We start from the raw sequence: 26,006 nt of genomic DNA, 5'->3' as shown, positions 1-26,006 counted from the left end.
GCTGCCACAGGTGCTGGCTCCCTTGCCTTCATTGATAATGTAACTGCTGATAGCAGCTGCAGAATGAATTTTGAAGGGTACCGAAGCCTCGTATCTACTAAAGTTCAATCAAATGCCTCCAGACTCATTGGCCGGTGCTTCATCCTACAGCAAGGCAATGATCCAAAATGCACACCCGTGCTCTCCGTTTCTTCTTAATAATGTTCCAAACAGTTTGTTTCCGTAAGTCTATCATTTTGCCTATGTCACGGACTGGTTTATTTTTTGTTTCCACATAATGGCTTACTTGACTTCCACTTTAACTCTGGGCCTCATGCTGACAATTGCCAGCACTTATAACAGAAATAAGAGACTCCAAATGGGACCCTTGAAATACCCTCAAATTAAAGGGGACAGTCTGCGCTCTAACCTCAAATTAATTGTTTTACTTCAATCCATCCAATGTGCTCGAGTACGGAGCCAAACAGAAATTGTACCACATCATATCACAGTCCAAATACTTACGCACTGCACTGCATGTGTGTGTGCTTGTGTGCAATACCTGGATGGCAGGCACCAGTGTGAAGTAGCCAATGATGATGATGCCCAGCTCCGTGGCCATGTTCTTCATGATAGACCAGCTCTCGTTGCTCAGGCCTGCAGAGAGAGCAGGGCATCATGGGACATGACAAAACACTGGTGATCGTAATTATCCCTGTATCTGCAGGCACAGCTACACAAGCTGCTCACCCTGGGCAATGCGCAGTTTGACCTCCAGGTCCACAGGTGTCGACACCACCGACTTGGTAAGGACCAACACATTCTCCAGCCCAATGACAACTACCAGATAGGGGAAGATCTCCCTGAGAGAGAGGGAGAGATAGTCAGAGAAAGAGAGAGAACGGTGAAGGAATTAGGTCACAGAGATAATAAAAATCTACACTTTGAACACATTAGTTATTTTGTATAACAGGGCTCATGTCAGCAAATTATTGCAGCAGACACAAAGAATTTCTGATAACACACATTTATCTGAACAGAGCAGTCTTGTGCGTGTGCTGGTTATCGGGCAGTCTGGTGGACCCTTGCTGTGAACCAGCGTATAGGGTGAGCCTGCAACGCCACCGTCTCTGCATGCACTCCACAGGCCTACAGTACATCTCTACAGGAGCCCCCAATCCCTGCATCTACTGCTCCACTCAGGGAAGGTCCTTTCCTTTACACAGTGCCCCACTGACCGCGGTTACACATTAACCCGCCACTCACACATCCCATTAACCCTCACAGCGCCAAATCAATACCAATGCAGTCAGAAACAAAATCAGTTAGAAATTAATGCCGCATGAAATGTTGGCTAAAAATCAAGGGCAGCTGTGATTGGAGGCCAAACAGGAGGTGGGTAATATTGCAGGAATGGCCTGAGGGGGGTTAGAGGTTCTGGTCTGAGAATCGATGCAGCTAGTGTTGGATATGGGAGCGCTTTCCCAGGGTACTTTATAGTCTTAGACTGTGTCCTCTGTGACCCCCCCCCAAGCCCCCCCAAGCCCCCCCCTGGCCCCCTAAGTGTGCCAGCCTGAACACTTACCCCCCATTCAGCGTGGGCGTCAGGCCAAAGAGGGTGCACAACCCCACAGACATGAGGAGGGAGCTGAGCACCGTTACCACAGCAGCGAGGGCCAGACCCCATTTAGACTTCACCATGTCAATCTTGCCTGTGGTGGAGAAAGACTGTGTGTTACAGACATATGCGCGCACACACGCACACGAGCACAATAATTTGGGTCTGAAAGCTTATGTTGGCAGCGATTTAGCCTTATCTGTAAAAATTCTTGCTGGTGAATATCCTGTGCTTTAGCTAATCCCTTGGCCAGACTTGTACAGCCTTGGACAGGGTACAATCAAAACTTAGCGCGTTGGCTAATCCTGGCATGGCCGGCCCGTTTCACACGGGTCCCTGTGTCTGGAGCCCACTGCGGGGGTACCTGGCACCTGCACCCCGACTGCACAGCCAGGAGGGCCTGCCCTGACAGTACAGCTCACCCGGAGTCTGACTTCACAGCCACACAGACTGGGAGAGGGTGAGGAGACAGAGAGAGAGAGACAGAGACAGAGAGACAGAGAGACAGAGAGACAGAGAGACAGAGAGACAGAGAGACAGAGAGACAGAGAGACAGAGAGAGACAGACACAGTGAGACAGAGATGGAGAGACACAGTGAGACAGAGATGGAGAGACACAGTGAGACAGAGATGGAGAGACACAGTGAGACAGAGATGGAGAGACAGAGAGACAGAGTGAGACAGAGATTGAGAGACAGAGTGAGACAGAGATGGAAAGAGAGACCGTAAGAAAGAGAGACAGAGAGAATGAGAGAAAGAGAGCGGGGAACAGAAAGATGAAGGGGGGGAGGGAGAGAACAAAAGGACAGCGAGCCAGTACAGGGAGAATGTGTGGCCAGCTGAATGTGGGTGTGTCCGAGTCTGTGGTGTGAGCGTGAGGGAGAAAGAGGCCTTTTCACACACTGGCTCCGAGTGAATGCCTGAGTGTGAAAAGGACGGAAAGAGAGAAAGAGGGAGGGACGAGGCAGCTCGGGGTTAGATGTCAGAAAACTGGGGATATGCATGAGAACGGAGAGAAAGAGGGAGAGAGGTAAAGTGAGGTGAAAAGGACTGAGGGAGAGAGGAAATCGGAAAAGGCAGAGAGCAGCTCTGTCGAAGCGAGGGAGCGAGTGAGTGAAGGAGGGGGAAAGGAGAGATGTGGGGAGAGCGAGACTATCGCAGGAGGACTGGGCCCCGGAGGGGAGAGAGAGTGAGAGGAGGCCTCGTACGCGTGGAGAAGTAGATGTAGGCGAACAGGATGATGTAGGTGGTGACCAGGGGGATGAGCTCTGCGATGCCGATCTCCTCTTTGAAGTGCACGTGCACCAGGTGGTCCTCCCGCAGGCTGCAGTTGAGTGAGGGGTGCAGCTGCTTCAGACGGGCCCGCAGACTGCCCAGGAACCTGCAGGGAGGGCGCAGATCCATAAACCTGCACATATCCTGCAGACACTGCATGTCCTGTACAAGGACACTACATCAGGCTGTTACCCCACGTCAGTGCACACAGGTTCTGTTACCCCACGTCAGTGCCCACAGGGTCTGTTACCCCACGTCAGTGCCCACAGGGTCTGTTACCCCACGTCAGTGCACACAGGCTCTGTTACCCCACGTCAGAGCACACAGGGTCTGTTACCCCACGTCAGTGCACACAGGCTCTGTTACCCCACGTCAGTGCACACAGGCTCTGTTACCCCACGTCAGTGCACACAGGCCCTGTTACCCCACGTCAGTGCACAGGAACAGGAATGCTGAAAAGACAGAATGTGATTGGCCACACACACACCTGGCGTCGTAGCTGCTGAGGGCCATGGTGATGGTGTAGCTGACCACCCGCTTCCTGCTGTAGAGACTGAGCTTCCCCGGGACGCCGAACAGCAGATCTGAAATGCCAAAGAACACGTCAGCGCAGTCCAACACCACAAGCTGGAACGCACATATGCCCATACACACGGCATCAATCAAAAGGGCAGCGTTTGCACCGATAGAAATTTGTTTTGTGTCTTATGGTAGTGGCCGTAAGGCCCCAACTTCACTCCCTCCACCATGTCCTTTATGCTTTCTGTTCCCCTTTCTTCATCTCACCCTCCATCACACCCTGCATCTCACCCACGATCACATCCTCCATCACACCCTGCATCTCACCCACGATCACATCCTCCATCACACCCTCCATCTCACCCAGGATCACACCCAGGATCACACCCACGATCACACCCACGATCACACCCACGATCCCCCTCACTCTCTCTCCATCCCCCCCCTCTCCATCCCCTTCCTCTCTCTTCATCCCCTCACTCTCTCTCCATCCCCCCCCCTCTCTCTCTACATCACTCTCTCACCTCTCAGTGTGGCGGAGGTGTGCAGACCCTTGGGCTCATGCTGGTGGACGGTCTTCAGGAGGTCTGGGTCGGAGTCGAACAGCTCCCGCTGGTTCTGCCAGTAGTTTCCGGGAGAAACCAGCAAGCAGCCATGTTCTGGCAAAACGGCCTGCATGCGGCGCAACCCTGGCAGGAGGTCCGTCACCTGCAAACATAGCGCCTCCAGGCTTCGCACCCCGGAACTGCAGGAGAGAATCACAGAGGAAGAGAAAGATGGAAATGGGAAGAGAGAGAAAGGGTGAAAGAGGAGAGAGAAAGTAGGACAGAGATACAGAAAAGTAGAGCGGGTAAACAGAGGAGTTGGAAGTTAAAACGGAACTGACAGCCAAGTGGCAATTCCGGAGCCAGGGCCCCAGTGCTGGTTCAGTAATGCATTTCTAATGCAGAGGTTCTCAAGCATTAACCACATCTACAGTGACAGTTTAACACAAACCATCGCTGTTTCCCTCTACAGACTCTAACACAGCCACAGCAGAACAGAGGTCCTGGGCATAGTGTGCAGTGGGCTATGGGCGGTGTGGGCAATGGGCTATGGGCTATGGGCTATGGGCTATGGGCTATGGGCTATGGGCTATGGGCTATGGGCTATGGGCTATGGGCTATGGGCTATGGGCTATGGGCTATGGGCTATGGTTCTCAAGCATTAACCACATCTACAGTGACAGTTTAACACAAACCATCGCTGTTTCCCTCTACAGACTCTAACACAGCCACAGCAGAACAGAGGTCCTGGGCATAGTGTGTAGTGGGCTATGGGCCGTGTGGGCTATGGGCTATGGGCTATGGGGTGCCAGGTGCGACGGCGACACTACCTGTCCGAGTGCACGTGGTTGCGAATCTCCTCCAGCAGGGTGAACACACGCCCCAGCGGAGAACGGAAGGCATCGACCGGAACCAGCTTGCTGTCCCAGGGAGAGACGGCTGCCTTGACCAGGACCTGCTGGATATAGGCCACCGGAGGACCCCGATACTGAGGGGAGACAGGACAGGGGGTCAACGTTTAATCGTTGGGTACAGGTGAATGGCTTTCGCGTACCTGTGAAATGACGGGGTACTCCGCTCTTTTAGCAAAGCACTACTCTACGAAGTGGACCACACACATGCAAATTGAACTCCCCATTAGGAGACAGTATTTCCTATTAAGACACAGCTCGCTAACACAGCTGGGTGGAGGAATATACCTGTGTTAATCACTGGATATTGCCCTCCCTCTCACGAGTGAGACTATTGCATGGGATTACCATCTCTGATCGGATTGGTGAGACTGGCCTTGGCAGTAGCCATTTTAGAAATCTAACTAGGAGCGGTCGAATAACCACAGGAGGGTACAGAACACAGTGATAATATCGGTGCATGGGGGTGTTGACAGTGTAGTGTATAGTGTATAGTGTATAGTGTGTGGTGCATAGTGTATAGTGTAGGATGTATTCTGAGGTGCTTACCCACTCTGGACGCTCCCCCAGATCTCCCTGGGACTCATGGGAGGGGACGGTGTAGTCTCGCACGCCTGTGGTGAACTCCACTGGCCCCGTCCCTGGCAGAGGGAGCTTCAGCAGGGGATAACTACCAAAGGAGGGGGTCAGAGAATGGGGGGGGGGGGGGGGGGGAACAAGGGGACAGGAAGCGAACAAGGAATTCGGAGAAGAGGGAAAAAAAGAAAGAATAAAGCATTAGGTCCAGAGAGGATGTTTTGCCTGCCCTTGCCAGATATTTACACATTGGGTCGGATAGCGCAGCCGTGCGCATGGCCACAAGCCACAGCTTCTCCAAACGGGTGATGAGGTCAGCCCCCTCCCCCTTCCCCACCCCCACCCACCCGACCGACCTCTATTCCGGTCATCACAGGGCCGACTGGCCCCACGAGAGACATCAGCTGCAAACGGCATGCTGGGAGATTAGGGCTTGGCAGTATGGAACAGGATTCTTAGACTGAGGAAGTGCTGTCTTGGTAGATCAATACAGAAAAGCAGCCCTGGGTTGTGGCGCAGCTAAGGCACCGTGAGCATGTCTATGTGACGCTGGCCTTAGCAAACCAAGCTTCACTCTGGTACTAACCAAGGAAAGGTTCTGGTATGCTTCTCATGAAGGTATCAATGTCCTTCGTGAATGTTGACCATTACTGACCATATACTGTAAATATATTGAATTAATTAGGAATACAAGTTATTATACGGAATGCAAAGCGAGATAACCGAAAAACTTTTGTGCATGCTCGGCATGGAATTGCCAGGTGATATAACAGTTCATAACAGCCCTCAGCATGATGACAGCTTGAATGTGAAGTAAGTTTGCAGGGAGTAATGGGAGTTGCATCACACGCTGAGGTGATGAGGCTTAATGGGACTCCACAGACCACATTCCAGGGGCGGAGCTTCACTTGTCTCTTAAAAAGAAAGGTAGAAAAGAGAGGCAGAGGGAGGGACAGACCACATGATCAACCACGGAGCACGGCCCCTCTGGGATCCTGTATTAACAGGAGACATGCAGCCGCCCTCTCAAAGGGTTGAGCTAGCTCTTTTAATAGCTTAAAACCCAAAGGCCCATACCATTTGATCACAGCAGGAGGGGTAAGGTAAAGGCAACGGATTTCATGTTCCATCGTACATGATTTACTGCATTCTTTCATTAGATGGGCAGAATGACTGCAGACGAGATTTTTGCCAGCCGGAGATACTCCTAAATCACAATGCAGAAGGACGTTTGACGTCATTGTCTGCAAACTAAGAGCTCATTATTCCTTAGGGCATTACAGCAGGTACAGTGCAGTTAAAGTGTTAGCTCTTACAAGAGCAACCAGCTGTATTCCACCGCAGACAACAAGCACTGGGGCAACAAACAGTTATTATTCCACAAATAACAAATGCAACACACACATTAAGATGTTCCTGTCTTTCTGTTAGTAAACCAAGGGGGGTGCCAAGTAAAAATAATAATAATTCGAATTAATGGAGGCCAGGAAACCCGAAAATAGTATCTTGGCATCAACAAAGTAAGTAACTTGAACATTAAATATTAGTAGTCAACATGTTATGGCAATTTCTTAGCATAATTATCATTTTATTTCTGCTGGCAAATTGTGCATTCATAAGCTGGGTCTAAAAGTTTTCTGGGTTTCTAATTTACTAAATAGTTTCAAATGACCTCCATTTTACAGACTGTGTTCAGGTCAGTGTGCGACTTCATAAAAGCAGATTTGTTCGTATAGGGGACCTTCCTCTAGGCGGTCCCCGCTCATTTTCCCAGGGTCACTTTCTCACAGACATTTGCCTGCACTGCATTTTTAACACTCTTTCGCACAACAGACGAAGCTCGGTGTCCTTGTACTATCAATGCAGAAAAACTTTGCGCTCATTTTTTTTTGTCTATTCGTTTCCATCTACGCCATCGTGGGGCCTCTTTGATGCCACCAGGTGAAACCTTGCATTAATTCATGACCAACGGTCCATTTCATCCAACGGGGCCATTGTACAAGAACTCAACGTTCCCCGACCAGTCCAACCCCCATCACGCCCTCTTTTCCGCAGTAGATAAATAATTCGAAGGACTGCTTCAGGTGTAATTTTTCTGTCTCATCCCAATGATTAATGGCCTAGGGAGGCCTGAACTCCCTGATCTCCCCTCTGCTCTGCAGGGAGCGGGGGAGGGGCTGCTGACCATCTGTTTAGCGCGGCAGCATGCAACGCGTTAGTCAAGGTCCGGCAGCCGAACCCCGCTCCTCAGCAGCGGAAGGCTCTTCCGCTTTTCCCAACCGCAGAACCAGCCGCAGCCCAACCACGCCGCACCTGCTTCCAACACACAACTTCAGTTTGAACCAGGCGTAGCGTCTCGGCCATGTTCACCGGCGGTGGGTTTAGGGTTGAAAGAAGGGCGCCCGTGTTGAGAAGGGCATCAAAAGCCGTACGTACTCACCAGCAGGTCAGGATGCATACCGCGGTGAAGACGATGATGGGGACAGGGTAGGAGGCACACAGCAGGCCGTGCCTGTAGAAGCCAGCGGAGATCTTCTCACGCAGCTTCTCTCGAACCGTCATCCTCGGGGACGGGGTCAGCTGGCTGCCATCAGGCGGGAGCACCGCGTGGCGGAGGGAGAGGCACCGGGGGGCATCCAGGGATCTGCGAGCAGACGGGCGGAGGTCAGCGCACACACGTGCGAAAAGCACACGCAAAGCTAAATTCAACGCGGAAGATGCTTTTCTCATGAGTAGTGGGCTTTGCCGTTTACACGCAATGCGATACAACACATTGCAAACCATAATTACCCAGAGACCCAACAAAATTCAACCAAGCACAGAGCAGCGGACCCCAATGCAACACCGAACCACAACGAAATGTGACAGTGAAAAGGTATGCAATAAAATATAACAGGCAACAGAACATTGCAGTAAAAAGCAGAAAACGATAAAATAACATGGAAAACGCAAGCCAGTACACAGCATTGTAATATGTGACAGAACACAAGCTAGAAACACTATGTGATAAATTGGACCCAAACAGGAAACAAACAGTGTGACACAAACAGCAGTAACACAAACATACTGTACCGGTCATGTGGCACATTACGATGCGACACAGTGCAAAAACCTCGGAACAACACAACGCGAGGTAACATAGCACCGAACACTTCCACCAGAGAAGCCAGGGTTTTTACATAACTCAATCACTTATGCTTTATAGAGGAGGCTGGGCCAACAAGTGCAAGGCAGGGTTTTTCACAAAGCTCACACACAGAACCAAGTTTTCCTTTTCCAAACCGACACTTTGAGACTGCAAGTGCATCAGGATGTTCCCAACCTTCCTGACGGCCAACGGGTCATTGTCCACCCTGTCTTTTTAGGGAATTTGGACTTTCTCTGGCCTATTTATATCCCCTGGAGCACAAGCCGTTACAGGCTTTATGTGTGGAGTGCGGTGCAGACAGAGGGCTTTTGTCAGCCGGCTGCGTCTGCCACGGCACAGCACTGCCCGGGAGAGGAGCACAACATTCCACTCCCTGTCCAAATCACCGTCCAACAATAACACACACACCACACTGAGGACAAACACACACCACCTTCACACAAAACACTGAGGACAAACACACACCACCTTCACACACCACACTGAGGACAAACACACACCACCTTCACACACACCACACTGAGGACAAACACACACCACCTTCACACAACACACTGAGGACAAACACACACCACCTTCACACAACACACTGAGGACAAACACACACCACCTTCACACAACACACTAACAACAAACACACACCACCTTCACACACCACACTGAGGACAAACACACACCACCTTCACACAACACACTGACGACAAACACACACCACCTTCACACAACACACTGACGACAAACACACACCACCTTCACACAACACACTGACGACAAACACACACCACCTTCACACAACACACTGACGACAAACACAAACCACCTTCACAAAATACACACACCACCTTCACACAACACACTGAGGACAAACACAGCAGCACGGTCTAACTATAAAACACACACCACACTGACGACAAACACACACCACCTTCACACAACACACTGAGGACAAACAACAGCTGCAACTGATGCACTAGTATCCATGGGTGAAGAAGTTGAAGTTTTGCAACATCAAAAATCGAGCGATGCTTCCTATTCCAATTGATATGGGTCTATAACATGGCTTCTGTCACATCTGAAAATATGATAGCCTCTCTTACCATGCCGCCATTGGGTGTGCGCTCGTCCCTGGTCGGAGTGGTCTGGCTAAAATGCATTCTCACAGCCCTCAAACAGGACCTCGTGCCACAAAAGCAGGTTTTGGTATAGTGTCTCACTGCATGTGCCTTGAGGGGTTACTAGGAGGGCGTGATTTGGCAAGTGCTCAACGTCTGTGTCAGTGAGCTAATCCAGGATTGATCTGGTCAGGGTGGTGTGAACAGGGCTTGGCTCCAGCAGTGGCTGCCCAGGGACAGGACTCTCTCCTTCTTGCCACCCAGCTGGGAAAGCTTAGGCTCTCAGCAGCCTGGGGAACACGCTGTACCTTACAGAGCACCCTGCTCAGCACCAGACGGGCATTAAATGGCATTACTCAACACCTGACAGCCACCGGTGAGCCTCTGCAAGCTGAGACACCGAGCGGTCACGTGCTGAAACTCACACAGCAAGGAGGCGTGCTTAAGACAGGATAATATGCATCTTTTCCCAGAATACAGAGAGAACCCCCCTAACCCCCTGTAGGCCCCACCCCAACCTCCACCCACCACCGTACGTCTCCCTGACATTTCCCACACTTAGCTGTGACCCACCCCCCCACACACGCAGCAGGCCAGACATTGTGAAACTCAGCAACATTTCATTCTCAGGGTCACTTGGCTCTCCTTTGTCAATTATGGGCTGCTAACCCAAAGGCAGCTAAAACAATGAAAAGGGCATCCATTTTGTTTACAGAGGCCGAAAGCAGCCAGGTCCAGGGACAGTGCAACTGAGCCAAAGGCTCCGGCGACAGGAGTAGAACCCATCAGCAGCTTCTGCCCCAGTTCACATCGGCATCATGCTGGCCAGACAGAGCTGGATCTTCAGAGGCAGATTTGGCATACGAGGTCACTGAGGTAGACCCGGCAAACAGCCAGGACGGAGCATCATTGGCACTGATATTTGCTCCTCCTAACACTTCGCTGCTAGACTGTGCTGTGGGCACTATTTAATGAAAGTGCTTTCTCTCAAACTATATGACCAAAGGCTCATTTTTCTTCAAACACAACAAGCTATAACATTTCCCTTAATTTCATTACTCAGCTACAGTGCAAAGCTGGGATTTATAAGTAGCTACTAAATATGGGCTTAGTTCTAAAAACTGTGGTCAGCCATACACCTGTGTAGAGTAACCTATGTTTAAGTGGCATGTCATGTTTTTCCTAGCAGAAAGTGGAGGTGAGAGGGCAACTAACACAAGCAGAACTTATTAATCAAGTGCTAAACTTTATTTAATAGACAGGGAGGGAAACACAGCTCAGAATGCTGAATACACTACACTTACAGTTAGCAGTTTGCACTGAATTGGCCCCGTGAGCTGTTATTTTCCTGCAACTAATCAGAAAACAATCAAAAAATACCTACTGGATGAACAGAGGAGAAAGAAAATTCCACATGTAAAATGTCCATTTAAATTTGTGAAATGAATCAGTAGCTAGTCATACTGGCTGATGAAAACAGCCCACAACGTCAATGAAATACCATGTATTCCTTTAAAATGGTCTAGCAAGCAGCCAAATTACATTCTGAATAACTCATAGCAGCATGCACACTTACAATGTTCCAAAGATGGCAGTGCATGACTCAGCAGAAAACATGTCAGACTGAGCAGTGTAAGCCGTTGGCTTCAAACCAGAGGGTTGCAGGTTTTATTCCCATGCATGCCCAGTTCTTGTACCACTGAGTAAATATTGTGAATGCAGAAGATATGCTTATGTCGGACATGTGAAATAGGTCTAACCATGCAATTAGTAAGATCCATGTCAGATGCTACTAATCTCTGTATAATCAGTTTATGTTCAACCTCAACTGACTGCCCTATAAAGCACAGAAACATTTCCAAAATACACGTGTCCTTTATATATATACAGCAATAAACAGTATCTGCAACACATACGCAACACATATTCACATATACATAGATATGTGTATGTAAAAATGATTATTAAAGCAATAATAAATAATGTATTATTTTACATGTGTATGTACTCAATACACAAAGCTGCAAGAAGTAGCACACTCTCCGCACATGTCTCTCACATACGAGTGCTGCAGTCATACGTTGTGAACTCTCAGGCAGGTACTGTACCATACACTGCAGTGACAAGGTAACAAGTTGGATTACAACTCATTAACCTGGACTGCTCAAAAGGCATAGTGGAGTAGAGATATTCCAAAATGCACTTTCATGAAGGACAGATCTAAGAGCTGTTTTTTTCTTTCTTTTTTTTTAAAGCAGACATGCTATGTTAGTTTTAAGCAACAAGACAATATGTAGCTTTGAAAAATGGCTTGGGCCAAAAGCATGATACAAACTCACCACAAACACAGTGCCAAATCGCTTCACCCACCAAATACTGCACGCCACTCAAGAGTTGCTGGTCATACAACTTGTTGGTCTTTCAGTCATGATACTCTCTCGCGTTATTAAGTTACATACACACTATATATATATATATATATATATATATATATATATATATATATATATATATATATATATATCTGACTGACAAGACCAAAGCGTGGGTCGACGCAACGGTAAAAGTAAGATACGCCAAGTATTCAATCTAGCATTAAGCTGGTCTTAACCATTTCCAAATTACTAGAACGAGAGATCTAGCTAGGCTATTGCTTATAATACGGCCTCAGACAGGACAACTAGCCACCCTCGCTAACAAAGTCGGGACATACACATGCATGTACATTATCCGAAGCACCTGAACACTGCGATACCAAGGCAGCAGCAAAGACTCCACCACACATGACGGATAAATCAATAATACCTCAGTTTGCGCTTTGGTGTGAAAGGTCAAGCGCATGAAAAGTGAGAATCTCCACTGTGATCCGCACCCATCGCGAAGAAAGCGCACTTAAACCCCACGCGATGATGATCGCACGCTGCTGACAGTGATGCAACATCGTTGCAACACCGCCGCAACATATTAACTAGTCAAGTTATAACCACGGAATACCATAAACGCTGTTGCTTAACGACGTTAATTTGCGATGTTCATGAATGAACAGCGTATAACCAGCGATATAAGCCAGCTAACATTACTCATTTATAGCGAACTAACATTGGCTAAAACAACGTCAACGTCGCTACACAGAGAAGCCGCTAAGGCTAGCAACCCCTAATGTATACTCTAGCTAGGGAAGCTAGCTAGCTAGTAAGCGAAGCATGAACATTTCAGACGTGGTTAGCTACTAGCTAACATAGCTAAACTAGCTAACGTTCAGTTTTGATCTAGGTAGCGTTGAAGATAGCCATAAGCTAAACTAACGCTATGTCTAAACTTTTAAGTGGTTTAAACGTGTTACTGTGGTATCAACTGTCAATGCCAGCCTAAAGTTCTAACACTTAACGTTAGCTTTACTAACTAGCTTGCCTTTGTAACCAGTTAGCTCTAGGTGTAATAATATTATTATAAATAAAGTTAACGTTTGTGTTAGATTGGTGGGTAGCTTGCTGTGAAAAACTGGTGTCTCAGTGACAGCAAATAACAGAAAGCGGCTAGCTAGTTGAGAAATTGACATAGAGCTATACCTAATTTATACACTTGCTAGAAAACGCTTGGTAGCTATGGAGACACAGGATCGCTTGTCTCTTACTTGTCAAAACAAATTACATGAAATGTACTCAAGAACAACGCGCTTCTCTAGTCAAACTGTGACTAACAAGCTACTCTTAGCTAGGCTCCCACTTCACCGAGCACAATGCCCTTTCATCTCTCAGATCCCGCACAAGAGAACCCCCTTCCTACAACATCACCACTCATTAACAATTCGGTCGCTTTCCGGACGCCACCTAGCATTACTCCAGGGCGACAAGTGCTAGGTACGTGAATATGAATCCGGGGCCTGGAGCACAAATCCGGGGATAGCTAGCGTTAGCTGTCCAGCTAGCTAGCTATCTCAGCTCGACAGCATATCTTCCAAACTTAAACCCTCAGAACAGGCAGGAACCACAGTCGTCCATCCACTCACCTAACTGCTCCTCTCCCGGCCCTCGGTAAACGTGGATCCTACTACCCCGTCGGTATTTTTGTGGATTTATTTCCGTAGTTTCCACACTTCAGCTCAACTGCAGGGTCCCTCCGCTACTGTCATTTAGCAAAGCACTATGCACAGCGGCGTGAAATCCTGGGGACAGACCTCTCCACTTCGACCTCTCACCTCATGTTACAAACACTACAATTCGGTCATGTGGCGGCCTCTGCTGGAAATGGTAGTGGTGGGCTATTATGCCTCATATAGCTAACACTGAAACTACATTTAAAAAATCTAGATGTTTCAAATGTGTACAAAATAATTGTATTTGATTTATCTGTTGGTCAAAAAGCAGGAGCATCATTTTGAGTTGAAGCAAAGCCTAAAAACGCCCAACTTCAAGCTCAGACACGACCGCCCACAAACAAGAATGCTGGTAATTTAAAAGACAAAAATGAACCGTTGCGTTTGGTCTTGTGCTTTTTTATACATTTCCGCCTCATCTTCAAAACCCTTTGTGACTGACTTAAAATACTACTACTATTACCAATAAAACAAATAATCAATTTAAATAATAAAACACATTTCATGTTCACTTTTATGAGTTACAAGATGATGGAAATTAAAACCTGAATTAGGTAGGTACCCCAACTTTTGATCCACCTCCAACAACTTCTACACCACACTGTTCCACACGGTGATGTTTAGAGAAACAAATTTATTAAAGCATGTCCAAAAAAAAAGACAGTCCACTCATAGTCCTGACATTTAGTTTGTCTTAAGAACTTTTTCTTTTGTAGCCTGAGAGGTGAATGGTTGTGTGTTTAAGTATCGGTTGTGCTGCAGTCCTCCATTACCAAGACCCAGCTTTATTCAATCTAAGAGTTCTTATCTGCCTATGTTCTACATTATATACCACATTAAGCATATTTTCACTATGGTGGATTAAGCTTTCATAATGTATGGTACCATAATTCCATTTATCAGCAAATCAGTGCTTTTTGACAGCTGGTTAGTTTCAATTGCATAACAAAAAATTAAAATGTTAAGAAACTGCCAATGTGCAAACATATGCAAGCATATCACAAGACAACTGTCACAAATACATCCAGCCATCTAGCTATAAACTCTTGACAATGTAGTAGCATGTTTGCAAAGAAGTATGTTTCACGAAGACCTTATTATTCCGTGTAATCCTTCTTTACAGCAATACAATTCCATTTCCTCTTCGTTACAAGACTTCAGGTGTCTCATCTTTTACTCTGGGGGATGTCAGATCTGCCAATCTTCTCTGAGCATCCAAGGCCATACTGTGTGTGTCTGTGTGTGTGTGTGTGTGCGTGTGTTTGTCCATCTGTCCATTCATCCAGAACATCTTATGTCCCAGTAACCCTCTTGTGCAGGTGATAGTCATGCTGTTGGGTTTCTGAAAGTGGAGCACTGTGGTCAGGGACTCAGAGCACAGCACTGGAGGTGCCCCGGGCAAAGAAGGATGCTCCCTTGTCATGGACCTTGTACTGGAAGAGGTTCTTTTGAGTCTTTGGCCCTCCAACACAACTTCCATTGACCCGTCGGAACACCTCCATCTGGGGGAAGAACCCACAGTACCTGGTCACTCAGCATAATCTTTTTTTTTTTTGCTTTCTGTAATTCTCATATAGACCAACTGGAAAATTTAATCAGTAGATATTATTTCACCCAAGATTTTTTAAAGAAAATAAACAAATAAAATTTACAAATATAGAAAACCAACAATTTTCTCATTATAGTAGTGATCAGGTGATTAGTGGCTGATAATACTTATGACACACACATTCACTAACTCACTCGCTCACTCACCTGCCCATGGATATCTCTGCAGTAGCCAGTGGGGAGGCCTTCCACACGTAGTGCAAGGCTGCACTGGTGAGTGAGGCCTTTCAGCAGCCATTCTGAGCCTTCTTCATCACTTTCCTCCTCCTCACCTCTAATTAGCATTACCACATTGCCCTGGACAGACAAACAATATTTTAAGATCACAGACATGTCATCATGAGAACACAAAGTTCACTGCTTCTCATTACTCCATAATCATAACTATATCATGTAGATCTCAGTCTTGAACACATCATACATATTTTATGCTAATAATTAAGGTTCCAAATTTGAAAAGGGGGAGTTTGTATATGCGTGTATGTGAATCCTGGGTGTTTCTCAGTGCCGATAAATTTGATAATGTGCAAGTTGGGTCTGCATTTGTGTTTACGCAGGTGTAAAAGCAGTGGACACCTGCTGGGGATTTGAGCTACAGCCCTCACCAGACACACCACACAATAAAGCTGCAATTAGTCTGTTGCGGTGAAGCCCAAGGTCCACAGCCAGGAGAACCAACTCACACTTACTGCTTCTCCATGACCTAGAGTGACATCACAATCTATGGCTTCTTCAGGAGTGACTTATACTATGTATAAATATACTGCAGTCACAAATCTATGCAGTCCATAGCTCAATCACCTGCAGCTTGGAGCACACAAAGGCTCTGCAATAGTGTGTGAAGTCCAGCACCGCTCCCCCTCTTACACCAAGACTCAGGAACACTGTCAGGTCATCTACAATAAGCACAGGAGGGCCCCATTTGTCCCCTTCGCCCTTTGCCATAAGAGATCCCTGTACAAACTCATACAGTCCCCGCAGGTTAGTATGAGGAGACCTGGAAAAAAGGAGGAGAGGATGTTGGGGATAAAACACAATGGAATGTCAACCAGATCAAAACATTTTATAAGAATTGGGGCGTAACACAGTATTTACTTGCATATTCACATCACAATCAACCCAGACAATGAGAGAATGAAAATATACATTGCAGCCTATGCAAAATAAAGTACTGCCAGGCCAGATCCTTACGTGAACCATTACATTACATTACATTACATTACATTACATGGCATTTAGCAGACGCTCTTATCCAGAGCGACGTACAACAAAGTGCAAACCAAACACAAGAACAAGTGCAAAGAGGACCTGAGAGGACAGTACAGTTCCGAGTCCTAGTGTAAACATACAGAAAATCAGAACCCTTGAGGGAGTTGGGGAGGGAAAGGTATAGCCTGAAGAGATGGGTCTTCAGACTGCGCTTGAAGGAGGTCAGATACTCTGCCATTCTGACATCCACTGGGATGACACACAGGATTGCAACTGTTGTCAGCAATACCTGAGGAAGGCCAGTTTTTGCGGTGATGGGCTGGGTTCCTCCTCTAGCAGAACAGCCAAAGCACCCTTCAGCCCCTCCAGGAATACCAGCTGTCCTTTCTCCCTGGCTTGGGTAAGACTGACACCCTGGATACAAACACATACAATTAACACACACATACACAGACAAATATGCTGCATTTAAGTACTGTACTTACCAATCTCTGACTGACAGCACTATAGTGACTGAAGGACTGCACAAGCCCAAGGAAGCACACCTTACAGCCCGCTGAAATAAATACACACACATACTAAGTACAACCTAACAGGTAATGGTATAAAACGTTTCACCAAATACATTGTGTACAATAATTGGTGAGTGCCCTTGTTTTAACTCACCTCGCAAGTAGAAAGAAAGGAAGTAGTGAATGAGAAACGAAGCATCCGCTTTTCTATCCGACAGAAGAATGAACTCTCTCTGAGAGGAAAAAAAAATACGTTAATAAAAATGTTCCGAGAGCCAAATAACCCGACTTGGAGACCATAGCTAGCGAGCTAGACATCCAACCCCGATGGCTAGGTACGGGCTAGCCAGCTAGTTACCTGCGGGCAATTCTCCGGACTTATATCAAGGATGCTGTCCAGCTCAGAAAACATCTTGCTGAAGATGCCACTTGGCGAAGATGGTCTGTCCAAAATAAAATTTTGAAGCTGAAAAAATATGCATTGTAATTATCAACTCGTATGGAAACGATCACTTAACAGCAGTGCGACTTCAAGTACTAGGCCAACTAGCAAAAACAAACGATATTTACATTACGATCCGTGCATCAAATCTTATTGCAAATAACAGATACTCAACTTACTCATAGTCTGAGTAACGTTACAGTTTCTTAAGGTCTTGCGTGACCGTCGCGTCCATGGTCTGTATGAGTCTTACGTTCGAATCGGTAGAAAGTAAAATGATCTACGATAAAATTCGGTTTTGAATATCACGATCTATTTATTTATACTTTTTTCAAAACCCATGTGCTAAATGCTTGCTAAACTGCTCTAGCATCAGTTCCTAGCTAGCCAATCGACTTCCGGTGGAGTTACCCACATGAGTTCCAAAATAAAAGTCACACGCCAAAAGAGCCACCTCAGGTGAAAGGCTGTTATGGCTGAATGGATCAATTTTGAGATATTACGATATGTATCTTCTACAACTACTGTAGTTTCATAAAATATGTGAAATAATGATTATAAACAAGTTCAAGTAGTTAATTTAGAAGTTTTTAAACCAGCTGCGTCAAATATGGCATACAAAACATGGCATTTTCTAAATTCCATGAACGAAAACATTTTTGGTAATGTAATGTGTAAAAGCGTAATTTAAAAAAGCATTTTAAAATATATTTTGTCATTTCTATTTCATGGAGTATTTTATTTGGGGAAATATACCAGCTATTGAGTCAGTGAGTTCACCAGTGCTCTCTTCTTTTTTTCTTTTTTTGTAGCCTCAGGTTGGCAAACTCTAAACGCAGTAGACTCCAAAGGCAATCAGAAGCCTAGAATCAAGACTTTCTTATACATGTACATACAGGGGAGCAAATTAATCTGAATAATCAGACACAGCTGCGAAGTCGTGTACTTTACAATTACTTTTGGTTCCATAAAAAGGGGGGACTATGTATAAAAAATGGGATATCATTATCACAAGGATCACCCAATATGGATGTAAATACCCTGAAATGAATGGGTTATCTTTGTGAAATATTTGTGTAGCCTAGGTATGCTAGTGTGAACAGTAAGCTATATTAATGTTTGTTTTTCTATGAAAAAGTTGTATACTCTACGTTTTCACAAAGAACATAGCGAGTAAGAAAGCAAGTAAATACGTTTTAAATGCTTTATTGTGACAGTATATTCGCTGCTGCTTAGTTAATTCCCGATCGGCAAAAACATTTTAATTCAGGGCTGACGTCAATTGTCAAACACCTGTGACGTCATAAAGATAGCGGTGTTCATAATAGTTATTTAGATAGATAGCCAGCGCAGAGTTGATTATTGATTACACTAACTAGATGGCGTGCTGTACTGCGAATCCCTCTGTGTCCTCCGTGTGAGTCATCACAATAATCTGAATTATTTTAAAATGTGAATGCAGCACTCCACACGTGCAATGGCTAGTGCTCACATAGATTAAATGCAAAACACGTAAACTTCATTTATCTAGCGGTAAAAATATGTATTACTTAATACGGTAGCCTACAATGAATTCCAACTATAGTAAGCATGTCTATTTTTCAGGTCTTCGGACTCGGACGCTGCCGGGCTGGTCGTCACGCCCAAAGATCAGGAGGGAGACACAGAGCAGGTTGACATCAATAACGATGAAAGCACCAAAGAAGACGAAGATATGAATTCAGGAGACCAGCAGACTAAAGCAAACGAGAGGTTACGACGCCCACAGCCCGGCACTACCCCCACACGCCTATACCACAGTGCAGTAAACCGGAAACGTGCAATGGAGAGAATTGACAGGGAGAACCAGGTAGGCCAACGGCCATAGAAATGGACCTTCCTATTTAGTAGGCTAACGCTTTTTGATGCCATATTTGGCTTTGATGTTCTGTGTTGTCAGGCAGATCTGAGCACGTGAAATCTATTAAATGCGTTACGTATTTCGGATATTGCCGCCTATAAGTAGGCTATTCCAATGTATAATATGTGTGATTTAGATTTCAGAGCAAGTCACACTCTTGTTATCCGATAGTAAAAACCCACATAGAGAATATAGGTGGAACTTTTACCTTTGTGACATCACTATGCCATGCCCACTAGCAGTTGAACTGCTCCCTCTCCAGCTGATGATGATGTCACAGGGCACACTAGCATGTCCATACACTTAAGCTACTGTCATATGACAAGTGGTGACTACACATGGGAAGAATCCTGCTGTTGAAATTTGTCATCATCCAGCCTTTGTTTAATCTGTAATGGCAACCCCCTAGCAACCCCCTAGAACACCTTAACCATCTAGTAAGACCATAGCAACCACATACATAGTACATCATAGCAAACCACCTAATATCACCTTAGCAACCACATTAGACCCTTGCTGCCACATAGTAAACCCTAGCAACCACATATTAAGACCATAGCAATCTACCTACTAAAAACTAAAAACTTATTGCCTTTATTTTCTGTTGTAAGTAGAATGTTCATCAGGCTTATTATTATATATTCATTTGGGTCAGTAATAGGGTAACATTCCCTGGAACTACTTAATAGCAATGAATTATATGAATTATGCTTGTTTATGCTGTGTAGCTACACAATGCGTGTGCACACATACCATTGCCACTGCCATATACCATTGCCACAAACTTAAGTTGGTTCAAATTATTTTCTCCATTCTGTCATTTTTACCAAAACATTGTACCCATTCCTGTGGCCCCCTTGCTCTCTGTTCTTGACCGGAATAACTGAATATGGCTCAAGGAAATATTCTTTGGCTTTCATGAGAATACCGTAGTACTGAACTCACTCCCCACAAAGACTAGAGGGTGTAGAACTGATTGGTAGAAGTTGGTTCTCGTACTTGTTTCCTGAACCGCATACAAGTTGTAAATGAATGAATTTACAACTTGATTGCGGTTCAGGAAACAAGTAACGAGTACACTGGACGTTCCAGTGAAACAGCTTCAGCATGCTGTAATGCTGTGACCAGTGCTTGTGAAGGTATGAATGTGTTCTGCCCTTAGGCCCTCCTGAAGCGGCTGGACACCATGAAGCCCTCCCGGGGAATGAGCAGGGCAGAGCAGCTGGCTGACTATGACCGGCAGGCCCCTTACAGGGGGCTCACTGCCCCAGACCCCTCCAGTGGAGTGGAGATGAGCGCCGGTATTCTGTCCTCCACATAGACCTACTGCTCTACTGACACCATTTGAACTACTTAAACGTAGTCCCACCTTCTGCCCTAGTGACACCATTTGAACTACTTAAACATAGTCCCACTGGTACTGCTCTAGTGACATTTAAATTATTTTAATAGGGGCTCAAAACAATAGTATCGCAGTCATATTGATTAGTGAAAAGGTATAAGGTGAGTTCGTGTCCCGGTCTTGCCAAAGCCGTGGTTAGCCGGCACACGTAGGAGCGGCGTAATTGGCTCGCCACTCTGAGGGTGGGGGGAGGGACTCGGCAGGGGCCGTAGGATCGCCCTGATTGCACTCGCTGCGGAGTCACGGTCGCAGGGCTTTGAGAGGATGGGGCTTGTAGAAGGCGTGTCATTCTCTAGATCGCTCCATCAGGGGACTGGGTCGTAGTGGTGTATCCTCAGCTAACATGGGCAAATGGAATAGTTACGGTACAATTGGCTACCAAATTTGGAGAAAATAGGAAAAATCTGAAACAAATTGAGTTGCGTTTGAGTGCCATACCACACTCTTGTGAGGGTTAAACTACTTGTTTGTTCTTCCTCTATAGTCACAAATATGTCACAAGCTCACCTTTAGATTGCATGACAGTATGATGACAGCAGCATAACAGCTGACATAAAAAAAAGATGGCAGACCTCGATCAGCTTCTGGGTGATAAAGTAAGGGACTGGAATTAATTAATAAAAAACATAGCACTTAACAGGAGGCAGCTATCAGGCTCAACAATCAGGCTCAAACTTGGAATTACTGTTGGAAGAGGACAGTACAGATCCTCTTTGTTTGGGGGTTAGGCCAACTCCCTGTCTCACTACAAGTGATAAGAGTTGCATTCATCTTCACAGTTATACAAATTAATCCTATTGGCTTAAAGCACTGTCAACCAAAAGCAGTCTGAGGCAAAAAAAAGCCCTCCAACCCCTGCCAATGTGCTTCACAACTCAATTAACTTAAATTAGACATTTCAATTCGGAGCAACATTGAATTCCCCATCTCAAAGGGGCACAATAGCTTGACCTGTCCATTTTCCCACGCTGCAGTGTCCATCCAATGCCTTTATGATTCAACTCCTACTACTATTAGAAAATATAGCATGCGCGTATGTCACCACCAAAAGCACAACCAAATCAAATTTATCAAATGGGCTGTTTATGACAATAAAACATAGCGGACACATGTATGAGTAGGATACTTATGTGAATCCTAATCTTAATTCATACTTTCAATTTAATTTGATGGCCGAGTAAAAAAAATAAATGTCTGCAGTTTTATTTTTATTTTCCTATTTTTCCCTTTCTGACAGTCCTTTTGTCCTTTTCTTTCCCGAAAAGATCATTTTAAGCTGATGCTGAAAGCCCACCATGCCCGGGCGAGGCTGTCTGGATTCCATCTGTGATTTTGGCCTATCATGCAACTCGGATCTTCAAATTGCAGCTTCTGTCGTTTTGGAGTTTCTCAATAAATGCTGTGTGTGATATGTGATATTAGATAGATTTTTTTAGATAGATTTTTAACAATGACCTGGAAGCTCACTCTATGTGACCAACAGTTTTCCGCTTATTTTTAAAATAAAAAAAATGTTTTCAGTACAACCAAAAACCAATGGATTAGATTTATACAGACATGTAAAGACAACACAGTGACCTAAAACTACTCTGAGGCTTTCTGAGAGCAGAAAGAAGAGATCTCACTTAAAAAGCTTGGTCACAGTTTGACTTAACACAATACACAAATACAGCAGGTTGGGTGCATCTTTAGGAACCACCACCCCCAGCCTATCTGTCTTCAACACAACAGGGGCAGCCCCTTCTTAAGCAGTTGCACAGCTTATATAGAGTCACAGGCAGGTGGAAGGCCATCAGCTCATCAAGGCAGGACTCCAAATCAATGAGAGAAGTGTCAGAGTAGTGGCTAAGGATCACAAGCAGGGGGCAACAAACTCACCACCGTATAAGCAGTGTTCAGTCTTTTTCTACGAGTGGCTTAGTGGTTGTAGCATTCGTTTAACACCTGGAGCAAACATAGCCCACTGCATGGAGCAACAGTATAATAATTGAATATGCAATAGTGTAACGTAATAGCAGCAAGAATAATGATCTTAGTAGCTTTTCAATACTTTTAAATACTCCTAGCTTGATTTCCCTGAGACCACCAAGCACAGCTTTAATTCAGTAGATTGGTTAAGTAATAGCAGTAATGATACATATATTTTTCCACATTTCCCCTTCAAAGTAGAATTGAACTACATGTTAAAAGTAGTACCAGAGATGCAGTCAGGTGGTTTTCTCCAGTCATAAGATTATGGCAGAACACACAGCAGAAATATCAGACCCATATAATGTCATGGTTAGGACATGTTTTGAATATTAAATCTGATGGCGCATTCTTTTATAAAACAATTTTTTAACTGTGTTCCAAAATTTTGGATTGGCATTTACCTCAATTGACCTCACTGATAATCTGCCTCCACTCAAGGAGCAATCCATCTGAAGAATGTGCAGTCCTCTAAAGCATCCTCTTCAGAGTGATTACAGAATCATCCACAGAATAGACAGCATTGTATTACAGCAAAGTGTCGCAAGAGCGCAAGAGCCAATCAGAGAATGAGAATGAGAGTAAGAGTGATGGGAACAGGTGTGACTAGACCCTTGTGACTTAGGCCTGTGGACAGCCTGTAGCCTAGCCTGTAGCCTTTGGCTAAGGCACATGGCTAGGGCCTGGAAGGTCGGTGGCTCCTAGCCCCGCTGTGGAAATCTGCACAGCTGCTTCATTGAGCAAGGCCCTTAAGCCCACATTGCTCCAGGGGGGATTGCCCCCTGCTTAGTCTAATCAACCGTCAACTAAATAACACTGGGGTAAGGGGGATGCCATGAGATGTGAGATGGAGAGGGGGACAAGGGATTGGCAAAGAGGGCTGAGTAGCATACACACAAAGAGGGGTCTGTAAAGCAGAGAGGGGGCCAAATACCCCCACTTCCTTTGCATTCTGTCACTTCACTTCTTCCTTGATGCAAATGAGCTGTTTGTTCTCTTTGTGGGGAAAGTAAAAGTGGTTGCACAGCGCCACAGTTTGTGGGATGGGGAGTGCGTATCAGAGCACAGCGCTTCCTCCGCAAGCTTCCATACATTTCGTACAAAAGAGTCAGTCTTACCCTTTCTGTGCAATGCAAACAGAAGAAACCTGAGCAGTGATGGACTTATTCTTAACTCTGTCCCCATCAGAAATATCCACAGGTTCAGTTATATTTTTTTCAAACATTATGAGGCATCATTTATGGTGTCACTTGTTGTCAGAATCATGCTTGATTGTCCATGTTTGTAAGAGCTACTGCAGCCATTGTGGGACTGTATCTAATAGCGCCACAACATGGTTTATACATTTTTATTTATTTTGTGTTTATTTGTTTATTTATTTATTTACAATTTTGCATATTTGCAAAACTAGCTTGTGTAACCAATTTTAAAGTTTAGGTCCTCCCCTAGCTGTAGTACACAATGTAGCCACCAGAGAGCACCTATGAGCGCTGTTGGTTGGCCTTCAGCTTTTCCCATGAACTGCCTTCTGTTTTTAATTGTTTATGCCTACATCCCTTAGGCTCACTACTGTTGTATAATAAACAGGAGGTTCTCTTGCTGTTCTTTTCAGCATTCAACATTGGCGGCCCCAAGTAAAGTCTGGGCTAGCATGGCTCATTTTAACGTAAGAGCTTTCCAGGCTCGGAAGTGCCCGTGTGAAGAATGTTTAATTCTGAATTACAGGGTTTTTCCATCTCCGTGCCGTGTTTGGCCAGCTCGGCCTGCTATTGTCCAATAGCAGGCTGAGCTAGCAGACAATAGCAGGCTGCTTTAGCAGACAATAGCACACTGCGTTAGCAGCAGTGTTTCTGGGTTTGTGAGGGCTGGGGTGGTGATGCAGTTTCTCCCAGCAGTAAGCCTCACTGCCTGCTTCCCTTCTCCTTCAACAGCATATCTTTCCCAGTTTGGTCCCGTGTCTTTGTGCCTCAAAATGGCTAATGGGCCATGGTAATTAATCCCTGTGCCACAAAAGGGCCCAGTGCCCTGCAGCCTGGGAGACCACCCGGACCTTTCCCTGTGACGGCAATGCGCCACCTTGCACATACATGGAGGACCAGGGGGGAGAGTGAGGGGGACCACATTGCCTTGACTTATACTGTATATCTGTTTGGTATTGCACCACATGTATGCAGATTTGTCTATTTGTGCATTGCACAAGCCTACATTGATATCACACAGGCCGGCGTTTATTGGTTTACTATCAGTGTACAGGACGTTTTTGTATTCTACACATGTTACTGAATGTTTATGTGATGTAAATGATATTATTTTAACTGTGAGTCTTGGATATCCAGATTTTAAATAAGAAATTAAATCTGAATAAAGTGAGGTAAAAGAGATGCCCATGAGCATGCAAACGTCCCTTTAAAACTTTGACAACTCAAATGTATTATATGGCCTGGTTTCCCTCCACAGTGCCACACATAATCATAGGCACACACTGTGCATGCATCAGTCCGGCACTTCTCTGCTCAGAGAATCTGGGTCACACAGCTGAACTGCTGTAATGGCCCTGGCCTTCATTCCACACTACTGTTCCACTGAATCTCCCTGAACCTCCCTGCTCCCTCACCTCCCGGGGCTTTGCTGAATCTTCACATTTCTGCCTACAGATGGATCTCATTGTCCAATTTCCTGCTCTCCTCATTTCAACGTTCAAAGAAGTTGCTGATTTTCAACTTTAACACAGAATATGTTACATAAATGGCCAAAGTGACCAGATTTCATTTAGAACATATGAAAGCATATATTAGCGCAGTATGTAAATGCACACATATACACACATGCACACATTGGGGATGAAGGAAGTTTATTACATTAAGATGATGAACAACAGAAAATACTTTTGCACAAAGTTGTCTATGGATGTGGCCGTTCCTTAACATGAGTAGCTGTTGTGTAATCATAATATTCTATTAGATGTCATGATATAACCATCTCTCAGGTCGGTACATACATATAGGTTACTGTGTGTCAGAAAATCCAACATATCTCATAGTTTCTATGTAGCCAGATATTTGATTTCTCATGATACATTATATGTCATGATATAAAATAATGGTATTGTTTTATGTAGGTGCCCCTGATTGTCAGGTCGAAGTAATTCAGAATAATGTTTTAATAGTTTATTTTCATTGAATGTCA

The 26,006-nt window shown here is 45.4% G+C and overlaps 3 protein-coding genes across 4 annotated transcripts in view; 1 reads left to right on the top strand and 2 right to left on the bottom strand.

Annotated features, from left to right (window-relative positions):
* scap (SREBF chaperone) overlaps positions 1 to 13,878 on the bottom strand; it is a 30,135-nt gene extending 16,257 nt beyond the window's left edge. The window contains exons 1-10 of the mRNA XM_061242461.1: positions 13,693 to 13,878; positions 7,864 to 8,067; positions 5,397 to 5,517; positions 4,767 to 4,924; positions 3,916 to 4,136; positions 3,360 to 3,456; positions 2,806 to 2,978; positions 1,565 to 1,691; positions 730 to 842; positions 542 to 636 (exon numbers count right to left, since the gene is read on the bottom strand). Coding sequence (XP_061098445.1) covers positions 542 to 636; positions 730 to 842; positions 1,565 to 1,691; positions 2,806 to 2,978; positions 3,360 to 3,456; positions 3,916 to 4,136; positions 4,767 to 4,924; positions 5,397 to 5,517; positions 7,864 to 7,985 — 1,227 coding nt within the window. The 5' untranslated portion in view covers positions 7,986 to 8,067; positions 13,693 to 13,878. The remainder of the gene's footprint in view (positions 1 to 541; positions 637 to 729; positions 843 to 1,564; positions 1,692 to 2,805; positions 2,979 to 3,359; positions 3,457 to 3,915; positions 4,137 to 4,766; positions 4,925 to 5,396; positions 5,518 to 7,863; positions 8,068 to 13,692) is intronic.
* Positions 13,879 to 14,393: 515 nt separating this feature from the next.
* elp6 (elongator acetyltransferase complex subunit 6) lies at positions 14,394 to 17,956 on the bottom strand. Of its 2 annotated transcripts, none has more exons than XM_061255548.1 (8): positions 17,730 to 17,956; positions 17,467 to 17,574; positions 17,263 to 17,341; positions 17,082 to 17,152; positions 16,886 to 17,010; positions 16,189 to 16,384; positions 15,535 to 15,684; positions 14,394 to 15,281 (listed from the first exon to the last, which is right to left on the bottom strand). In XM_061255548.1, exons 2-8 carry the CDS (start codon positions 17,518 to 17,520, stop codon positions 15,150 to 15,152), a joined length of 807 nt encoding a protein of 268 aa, XP_061111532.1. In that variant the 5' UTR covers positions 17,521 to 17,574; positions 17,730 to 17,956; the 3' UTR covers positions 14,394 to 15,149. The 2 variants fall into 2 exon arrangements, with proteins under 2 accessions (XP_061111532.1, XP_061111541.1); XM_061255557.1 differs by having other exon boundaries at positions 17,467 to 17,551.
* A 920-nt stretch (positions 17,957 to 18,876) lies between these two features.
* LOC133122605 (cilia- and flagella-associated protein 97-like) lies at positions 18,877 to 22,250 on the top strand. Its single transcript, XM_061232661.1, has 4 exons — positions 18,877 to 18,967; positions 19,156 to 19,399; positions 20,613 to 20,751; positions 22,118 to 22,250. The coding sequence occupies exons 1-4, from the start codon at positions 18,930 to 18,932 to the stop codon at positions 22,180 to 22,182; spliced, it is 486 nt and encodes a 161-aa protein (XP_061088645.1). The 5' UTR covers positions 18,877 to 18,929; the 3' UTR covers positions 22,183 to 22,250.
* Positions 22,251 to 26,006: the final 3,756 nt, after the last annotated feature.

The sequence above is a fragment of the Conger conger genome, chromosome 1, assembly GCF_963514075.1.
Source record: "Conger conger chromosome 1, fConCon1.1, whole genome shotgun sequence".
NCBI classification, from domain to species: Eukaryota; Metazoa; Chordata; class Actinopteri; order Anguilliformes; family Congridae; genus Conger; species Conger conger.
Note: the sequence above shows the minus strand (reverse complement) of the source record. Positions and strands in the feature narration are given on the sequence as shown.

Excerpts from the sequence above, each read along its gene's own strand:
- LOC133122605 (XM_061232661.1), top strand. The coding sequence starts at position 18,930 with ATGGCGTGCTGTACTGCGAATCCCTCTGTGTCCTCCGT. Across the intron at positions 18,968-19,155 it reads AATCCCTCTGTGTCCTCCGT|GTCTTCGGACTCGGACGCTG; the intron begins GTGAGTCATCAC and ends TCTATTTTTCAG. Across the intron at positions 19,400-20,612 it reads GAATTGACAGGGAGAACCAG|GCCCTCCTGAAGCGGCTGGA; the intron begins GTAGGCCAACGG and ends TTCTGCCCTTAG.
- elp6 (XM_061255548.1), bottom strand. The coding sequence starts at position 17,520 with ATGTTTTCTGAGCTGGACAGCATCCTTGATATAAGTCCGGAGAATTGC. Across the intron at positions 15,685-16,188 it reads TTGTGTGCTCCAAGCTGCAG|GGCAATGTGGTAATGCTAAT; the intron begins GTGATTGAGCTA and ends TTGTCTGTCCAG. Across the intron at positions 15,282-15,534 it reads GCAGAGATATCCATGGGCAG|ATGGAGGTGTTCCGACGGGT; the intron begins GTGAGTGAGCGA and ends TTCTTCCCCCAG.